The 9,659-nt window shown below is 37.4% G+C and overlaps 1 protein-coding gene across 1 annotated transcript; it reads right to left on the bottom strand.

Annotated features, from left to right (window-relative positions):
• Window positions 1-2,603: 2,603 nt before the first annotated feature.
• OPRPN (opiorphin prepropeptide) lies at window positions 2,604-4,683 on the bottom strand. The gene is made up of 2 exons (XM_037994719.2): window positions 4,651-4,683; window positions 2,604-3,453 (listed from the first exon to the last, which is right to left on the bottom strand). Exons 1-2 carry the CDS (start codon window positions 4,681-4,683, stop codon window positions 2,728-2,730), a joined length of 759 nt encoding a protein of 252 aa, XP_037850647.1. The 3' UTR covers window positions 2,604-2,727.
• Window positions 4,684-9,659: the final 4,976 nt, after the last annotated feature.

Below are 9,659 nucleotides of genomic sequence, written 5' to 3'. Positions count from 1 at the left end.
GGTTTCAAATTCAGTCTTTTAAAAGTGTTCCTCTATTAAATCCAATATTGAAAAAAATTTGTAGTTTTATGCAAGGTTCTGAATGTTTAAGCAGATATTTAATGTCACATCAAATCAATACTCATCATGGCTTTTAGAGCTATAGTTTCTTGTCACAATTAAGATAATTTCATATTAGATTAGTGTGTGACCATGTTTTGAAATATAGTAAACTTTAGCAAATATCTTCATAAATAAAAATACCCACAGAATGAAAATATGCTTGGACTCTGAGAGAAGATTGAATGTCAACCTTCTGCCTTTTGATCCACTTAGGAGAGCAATTAGTATCTTTTATTATTTTATTGAAAGTTACTGTCAAGTTTTAGAGTGATATAAAGATAATAATTTCCTTCAGAACGAAACTATTGACAGCACTTTAAGCAAACTGCTAGGGTCAAGATGCTAATATCAATATTCCTTTACATCTTAGTTCTGAATATTCATGAATGGAAATAGCATATGTTTTACTTCCTACATGTAAAATATTTATTTTACTTCCTGTATTGTTCTGTCAAACAAGTTGGAAACAGGGATGATGCATTCTTACCTAAGTAAGATATTTTATATGCATTATCATCCAGAACATATAGTCTTGAGTTTATTTACATATTTTTAAGCATAGTAACATTTTGCTTTCTTTAAAGAGTCTAGGAATCTTAAGCCTAGGTAAAGTAAATAAGGGAGAAGGCAGGTAGAAGAACAGAGAGTAGTATATAATGTTTGGAAAATGAATAATATAGGCCCAAATATCTTCAAATTCAGTTCTATAACATGTTATACAAGCCAAGAAAAACAGGTATGTGTCCGAGTGACCTCTTGAGCTTGTAGATTGCTATTGCTAGCAGTCTTTTTGTTGTTGTTGTTGAGGGTTGGGATGGGGACAGAGTCTTGCTGGAGGGCAGTGGTGCAATCATAGCTCATACAGCCTGCAAATCCTGGCCTCAAGGGATCCTCCCACCTCAGCCACCTAACCAGGAGTTAGGACTACAGGTGTGTGTCACCAAACCAGCTATTTTTTATTTTTATTTTTTGTAGAGATGGGGTCTAGTCAATAAAATCTAAGAGTCGTTTGTTATAGGGTAGTTTAGTGATTGTGTGCAGGATTCAAGTGAAAGGCAGGGGTCCAGTTTCATTCTTCGTCACATGGCTAGCCGTTTATCCCAGCATAATTTATTGATTAGGGGCTCCTTTCCTCATTGCTTGCTTTTGTTGGCTTTGTCGAAGATCTGATGGTTGCAGGTATGTGGCTTTATTTCTGGGTTCTCTATTATGTTCCATTGGTCTATGTGTCTGTTTCCACTAGATCAATTTAAGTTGATATTTTAATTATTTTATTTCTTTTCTCTTACTTTATATTATTATTTGCTTATATTTTTGTTACCTGGTTGAATTTATATATATATGTACATTTCCTGGGTAAAGGCAATAAAAAACTGATGTCATTTATTTTTCTGCTGTTTCTGCCTTTCTATGCAGGAAGTCAGGAACCCTCATATTTTTCCTTGACTACTTATTTGGCCTCAAGATGCTGAGTGAGGCTACTTGTGGTGTCAGCCTATGTGCTGATAAATCCTCATTAGCAGTCCACTCTTCTCTGCCTCATTCTCAATCCTGGGAGGATGATCATACAAACTCTTACATGTGAGTTTCCTTACCTGTGAGATTTTTGTTGGGTTCTGTTGATGAAATAGGTGGAGGAGAGAGGTAGGGGTACTATTTGGTATACAAGATAAAAAATGGTACAACCTTATAGGTTCCTTGCCATGAATGGAGCTTAGCTTCTAAGAAATCAGAGAACTAAGAACTAGGCAGAGAAGAGTTGACTGCTAATGAGGAGTAGTAGTCACACCTGGCAGTAGTCACATCTTTGAAAGTAGTTTCAAGTGGAGGTAAACACTCCAGTTGGACTATCTGGGAAAATTCTTTCTGAGTCAATTCTAAGAATTCAGTGAGATTCCAGGCTCTGAACCATTAATCATGTAACTATTAGGAGACTATTAATTGTGTAACTATTAGGAGCTTAACTTAGCTCCATTCATGGCAAGGGACCTACATAGTTGGACCATATTTTATGTTTCATACCAAATATAAAAGATTTATACCTCTTCCTTCCACCTGTTTCATCAGCAGAACCCAACGAAAACCCCCAGGTAAGAAAACCCACATGTAAGAGTTTGTATGGTTATCCTCCCAGGATTGAGAACTAGGCAGAGAAGAGTGGACTACAAATGAGGAGCAGTAGTCGCATCTTTGCACAGTGGGTCTTATTGGGAGGAATTTCCTTCATTGTCCCAACTCTTCTTCAGGCTCTGGGCTCCTTATTCATTCCGTTTGCTTCATCAAACATAGGCCCATGACTAGCTCTACTGGGAGACCCTGAATGTCTCAATATCCCTGTATTTTTTTTTTTTAAATCCTGTCCGCTCTCTTTAAATACACTGTTTATTAATTTTTTCCCATAAAGGGTCTCCATTTCCTTCTGGGAACCTGTGTAATCAACTCTTGGTAGGTGATAAAATATAGGATAGAGTGATAGTCATAATGATAGCAATAGGTGCATATTACTGCTCGAATACTTTATTTATTTGGTGTGCCGGTTAGATCAGGGTTGGTTCCATCAAAATCATTGCAGTTTATTTCTTCTAAGATATCAGAGCAGTTTGGAAAATATCATTTATTGCATCTTCAACCAAAAATGGCAAAGAGTTTTTGCCAAAAACTTTTAGAGGCTGTGCTGCTTAATGTAGTTTGGTTGGAAGTCGTAACTTGGACAGTGGCATTGAGCAATATGGTGTGAGGAGGATTGGTGAGAATTTCAGTAGTATTTTCAGTAGGTGCTGTGGGGATTGCTGCTGATGTGGAGGTGGCAGGCTCTGGTGTTGAAGAGATAGGTACTGTTGAGGAGGTGACCGTCATTGTGGGTTTTGTGGAAGTGCTGGTGGTTGCTGTTTTGGTAGGGGGATTTGTGATGATTGTTGTATCTGTAGTGGTGATATTTATTTGGGGCTCAGGGTTAGAGATAGGAAGGTAAACAGCAAGGAAAAAAGGAATAGGAGGAAATGGGGATTTTAATACCCTAATAGGTCCTACATAGTAAGGTCTTAGTGGGAAATGTAGGTTTGGATAACCCTGAAAGAGTCGAGGTTGCCTAATAGGTTCCAATGGAAAGAGTTGAGATAGAATGACTGCTTGGCTAAATCGAGAAAAAGAAGATGGTGGAACTCGCCCTGGGACAAAGGGAAGAAAAAGTGGTGAATTAAGTCTTGAGCCATAGGGAGGTGGGGGACTTGGTGGAACCCATCTTGGCCTGTAGGGTAGAGGTGGTGGCAGCTGGCCAGGCAGATATGGTCTTCTGGGGAATCTTTGACTCTCACTGGGCTGTGGAGATAAAAACAAAAGCAAAAACAGTTTCTAAATTTGATCATTTAAAGTTCAAACATTAGGATACACTATGTATTAGTATGTATACTATGTATACATTAGGATATACTAAGCCATAAGTCATATATTTCACTGAGAAAATAGTCAGAAAAAATAAGGAATAGAAAATTTCTTGTTTATTCTGGATGCCTGTGCAATCAAAGAGAAGTAGAATAGTATTAAATCAGAAAAAACAAAAGAAAGTGGTAAGCTTGCTATCTGACCTGCAGGTTTTAGGGAGGAACCAAATCACCTTGATTGTGTATAAGAAAAGACCACCTTTGAATGTAGTTTCAAGTGGAGGTAAATACCCAGGTTGACTATCTGGGAAAATTCTTTCTTTCTTCATTCTAAGAATTCAATGAGATTCCAGACTCTGAACTGTTAATTGTATAACTATTATATGCAACACTTCTTTCTAGGGACAAAGAGAAACAGATTTAAGACACTGCTTATGTGAGTCTGAAATCTAGTGGACGATATAACCCTCAAACGACAATACAAGGCAATACAACAAAAAGCCTATGGAGCCAGTATAGTATGTTGGTTAAAATGAAGACACAGGAGTCTGATTGCTAGAGCCTCCTAGAACCAGTCTTTCCATTGTTGCATGCTAACTGGGTGACTTGCTTATGGTTATCTCTGCCTGTTTCCTCACTCCTCAACTGGTTCTAGAAATAGTTCTTAACCATTTATAGTGGTAGATAGGATTATATATAATCTATGAAAAGTGCTTAGACAGAGTAAGGTAGAGTAAGGGCTCAATATAATTTTGAGTTATTTTGTACTCTATTAATAACAAACACAGCTTGTAGATGGTAGCAATTCAAGAGATAATTGATTAATACTGTAAACAATTATAGCGATTTAGAGGAAAATTTTAATTTTTATCAAAGAGAGAGGACCAATTGCCATATAGAGAAGATAGCATTTGAAATGAGGATAAAATAACAGAGTGGAAATGACTAGGAAGAAGCCAAATTAGAATAATATCATAAACAAATGAACAAGGTCAAGAAAATATAGGTTCTATTCTAGCAACCATCAGAAGACCAGTTTGCCTGAAACAAAAGCTTTAGGAAGGTGCAAGACTCTAGTCATTCTCTTATAACATTCAACTCCTTCCTGTGTCTCTGCCATACTGCCTTTAGAAACATCAAACTTTTGGATCAACTCCATGCAAATTACCTTCCCTAGTCGTACTTCCATGGTGATGAACATTGCTGGATGAATGTCACAATCTCTAATGGTAGCAACACTGGAGATCTATAGTGTCTGTGTTTGTCTGGTGCATCAGCACTGCTAAATCATTTCCTCCCGTTTTTCCCAAAAGGCTATCTTCTCAGCATCTATACCTCACTTCTACTTTTCTTGCTCCCCACCTACACCCATCAGAAGATGATCTTGCCTTCTATTTTACATAATTTAGGCCATCACACATGAGAACTTCTTCCCTTTCCTGCCCTACACCTATAAAACTCACAAATATCTTGCTGTTCTCTCTTCCTAAGACCAGTCTCTTCACTTGTGTTTTATATCTACATCTTCTCCATCCCTAGGGTCTTTCTTCTCTTTTATTCTTGTAAAATAAACCTCTTTCTAATCCCTGTCTGTATTCTTTCAGCCTATAATATTGATTGATATCTCATGTATTAAAAAATCTCATTCCTAACCTAGGGTACCCCTGAAGCTTTCTTTACTAGCTTATCTTGTTCCATTCCTAGCCAGATAGTGAGGAAAGCTGGTTTAGATTTTCTGTTTCCACTTCTCAATTTCCCTTTTATCCTGGTTACTGTCCCCATCACACAACTGAATGTCTTACAAACATCAGTGACGACTCAAAAATTCCAAGTCATTTCAGAGGGAACCATCGTGATGTCTTGGTCACACGATCAATTCCTCTTATATCTACATTTGCCTCTTATATGTACATCGACAGGTCTTAGTTATCACCTTTTATTCTTGTAACATAAAGATAAACACATTTATTTGGGTTCTTTCTGGGCTATTGATCCATGGACTTCCAAACCACAGGCTATCCAGGATCTTAGGCCTTATGGCCAGAAGAAGAAACATAACCCAGGTTTATAAAATTCTCTTTCTCTTTGTAACTTGAACTAGGAAATATTGAGATATCCTAATTAGAAGTAGGAACTAAAATGTGAATATTGTGAGATGAGAGGAGCCAGACAGAGGTTGGAGCATTAATAAGGGCCACGTGCAAACTAAGCTATAAGGACACAGGACTCTGAGTAGAGAGAGCACATCTGAGGGAGGGAACAGTACAGAGAGAAGCAGGGATGCCATGAGAAGCAGACACCAGTTTTTAGGGCTGCCTGCTTTTGCTGTGCCAGTTCTACTTTATATTTATTCTTGCATTGACTTCCTTATTTAAAGAAGGAAGAAAACATTTACTGAGAACCTGGCTGGGCATATTTCCTTCCTTTAAGGAAAAAGGAAGTCAATGCAAGAATAAATATAAATTAAAACTGGCACAGCAAACTAAGGCAGCCCTAAAAATGCAAGAATAAATATTGTGAGTGGAACCCTGTTCTCTGCCAAACACGAAAGCCTGTACCACCATCCAATGTCATCTTTTGCCACTTCTTTCTCCTCACTCTGGCCATGTAGAACTAGTACTAGTTCTTTTAATATGACGAGCTTTTTCTGGTAGTCCCTGTGACTTCATAAAAGCAATTCCTGTAGCTGAGAATGTTTCACTCCTGCCCTAGTTTCCATTCACTTGGTAATCTCTTCCTTCAAAACGTTTAAGTGGCTTCACTCCCCTCCCCCAATACTTTGATATGAAAATTAAAAGAATTGTACAGAAAATGTCTTTATACAATATAAAATCAGCCAAAATTTCACTTTTGTAAAGCTTTTATTGGAGACAAAAACAAACTTCATCACTTTCTTTTCACAGTGATAGTAATTATTTGTTTTGATATTTTTCTCCACTTTTAGGCCATGTGCTATTTTACTGTTGTTGAAGGAATAAGTTGTATCTTCTTTAGCTTTGTGTCTTTAGTATCTTAGTCGGTGCTTGGCATCTTTGTGAATAATAAAGCGTATGAGGAATTGGAGGTAAGCTAGATGTCTTTATTCTTTTTGCTGCTTCAGCACTTCTATTATAATACTTATAATCACTTATAATATTGTATAGTGTAGTAATTATTAACTTCTTCAAACAATGTCTCTGTATTATTTATCATTCTATCTCCAGTTTCTGGCACCTTGGAGGTTCTCAGCACATTTTATTTTTTTTAAACTGGGTCTTGCTCTGCTACCCAGGCTGGAGTGCAGTGGTGTGATCTCAGCTCACTTCAACTTCTGCCCCCTAGGCTCAGGCAATCCTCCCACCTCAGCCTCCCAGGTGCTGTGATCATGAGAGTGTGCCACAATATCCAGCTATTTTGTTTTGTATTTTCTGTGGATATGGGGCCTCATTATGTTGCCCAGGCTGGTCTTGAGCTCCCGAGCTTAAGCAATCCATCTGCCTTGGCCTCCCAAAAGTGGTGGGGTTAAAGGTGTGAGCCACCATGCCTGGCCAGGTTCTTAGTAGATGTTTTTGAATAAATGAATGTGGACTCAAATAAAATTGAGATATTAAGTCATGACTGCTAACATTAATGAAGACATAAGTGCCAAGAGGAAATAAATTAATTAAGTTTTAATCCTTTTGAGTTTGAAAAGTCATGGAAGTTTGTAGATGCAGATTGAAATATCAGAACTAGAGAAATTAATTTGGAAAGCACTGTTGGGTCAAAGCAATAAGTAAGAAAGTAATGAAGAAATGGCTGAAGACAGAAACTTGGACATCAATAAGAGAAAGCTGAGCAGCTAGTGAAGGAAAATCAGAGACAGGAGGAAACCCAGATGGTACAGTGCCATGGAAATTAAGTTCAAAGTGAGCTTTGATGAGCTGCTCTCTGGATCCTAAGCAGAGGTGGGGAGAAATCATGTGAAAAATTACACCTTACAGCAAATAGCTGACCCCTGACCTCCATTCTTATTATTTTTATCTTTTTCTATTCTCTTAACACAATTTTTTCACTAGCTAGTTTCCCTCGTCCACTGGCCAATGGTGGTGAACTTTATAACCCTAGGCAAATGATGAAAATGCCTTCTTAAGGAGTCTACATTTGGGGCCGATTACCTCCACAAATGATAAGCTTATTTGAAACAGAATACAGAACTGGCTATTTTGAGTTTCATTTTTCTTATTGTTAAGGGAGGATAATAATAATAATTGTCACACTGGATTTCTGGAGAGATTAAACAGCGTACTTTTATAATATACTTCTTGGCATATGTTAAACACTCCATAAATGGAAGTGGTAACTTTAATATTATTATTATGCAGCCCACCTATATTTAAATTTGATTGTATTCTCTCTGTAGTTTTAACATTTGATGGTTTTAAATAATCAAAAATGATTTAATGATGTGTGAGTTCCATGAGGGCAGATATTTTTAAATTTATTATTTATTTGTCAAACGTTTAAGAAGCTTAGATGCAATTTTGTTATATAGATACATTGGAGTTAAGGTGCAGGGAGGTTGAAGCAGGGTCTTATAGGTAGGGATGAGGACTTTGTGCCCTGACTTCTAAGTGTTATGGAAAATCATTAGAAGGTTTTGAACAAAGGAATGATATGGCAATATTTACCTTGCAAAAGCATCTTTCTGGTTGTTTTGTGGAGAATAAACTACAGGGACAATAGTGAAAGCAGGGAGATCAGTTATTATTGCAACAGGTAGGAAGCGATCGTTGCTTGGCCTAGAATGGTAGCAGGAGGGTGGTGAGAAAGGGTAAGATTTAGATGATGGTTTGAAGGCAGAGTGGGCAATATTTGCTGAAGGAGTGGGTCTGGGGAGTGATAGAGTCAAGGATGATTTCAAGTTTTTTTTTGACTTGAGCAACTGGATTTGTGCTAATAGATGGAGAAAGGGTAAGAGGATGGTGTCCTGGGACACTGACATTTAGAGATCAGGAAGAGATGTGTGTGGAGAAGGAGACCAACAAGGAGTCGTCATTGAAGTAGGAGAAAAATCAGGAGAGTGGAGTTGAGGAAAAAGAAAAAAACTCCCTTTAAGTAGGAAACTGATCATGTCAAATACAATTTAGACATAATTATCGTGGAGACTGAAAACTGACCCTTACACATGGTCATTTGGAGTATAATTTGACAAATGTGGTTTCATCGAAATGATGTGGGCAAAGTCTGCTTGGAGTTGGCTTAGGACAGAACAGGAGAGAAAGTGAAGATGTGCAGAGGCAACTTTTTCAAATGGACCATGATGGGAGCCATAAGATCAGTGGAGAATGAAAACAAACATATAGATGATATTACCTCATATTTATGTGCTAGTAGGAACAATCAATAGAGAGAAGGAAAAATTGCTGATGTAGGATGTTTAGATTTAGAGTAGATAATTGCAGGATAATTGGAGGAATCTCTTTGCATAGGGGAGAGGATGGGACCTACTCTATAAGTTGAGGGGTTGGTCTTAGAATACACTGAGGTGATTTTAGTTCATCCCAGATAATAGAAGAAAAGGCAGAAGATAGACAAATAGATCAAGGCAAGTTAAAATTTTGTTTCTCCATTCACAAGTTATGTGAATTTGGGTAAGTTATGTAACCTCTCGTTACTTTCCTCATCTTTGAAAGAGAGAAAGTAACAGTATCTTCCACATGATGTTCTTTAGAAAAAATAATTAAAATGACAAATAATTTAGCACAGTATTTTTGCATGCACACAGTTTCAATGAAACATAAATATATTTTGAAAACTCATGAATAATGTTGGGTTAGTTTTATGATTATTTTGTAAATGAAGTATCAGGTTTTTACATGCCATTTTGACTTGTTCACTGTCTCTGTAGACTGGGAGTTAGCAAACTAAGGCTGTGGGCCAAATTTAGTTTGCCTGTTTTGGTAAATAAAGTTTTACTGGGACATAGCCACGCCCATTCGTTTATTGTAGCTGCTTTCAAGCTACCTCAGCCAAGTTGACCACTTATCACAGGCCCTCAAAAGCCTACAATATTTGTTGTCTGGCCCTTTTCAGAAAAAGTTTGTCAGTTCCTGCTCTGGCTATTGTTATCAATCTGTCCTGTATCCTCTGACAGTCATATACCCCTTGAAGTTAGAGGTCATGTTTATCAGTGTTTGTACCCTTCTTACACGATAG

The sequence above is a fragment of the Chlorocebus sabaeus genome, chromosome 7, assembly GCF_047675955.1.
Source record: "Chlorocebus sabaeus isolate Y175 chromosome 7, mChlSab1.0.hap1, whole genome shotgun sequence".
NCBI classification, from domain to species: domain Eukaryota; kingdom Metazoa; phylum Chordata; class Mammalia; order Primates; family Cercopithecidae; genus Chlorocebus; species Chlorocebus sabaeus.
This window is presented reverse-complemented; position numbering and strand designations above follow the sequence as displayed.

Excerpts from the sequence above, each read along its gene's own strand:
- OPRPN (XM_037994719.2), bottom strand. The coding sequence starts at position 4,683 with ATGTTCATCACCATGGAAGTACGACTAGGGAAG. Across the intron at positions 3,454-4,650 it reads TGGAAGTACGACTAGGGAAG|AAACTGTTTTTGCTTTTGTT; the intron begins GTAATTTGCATG and ends GATCAAATTTAG.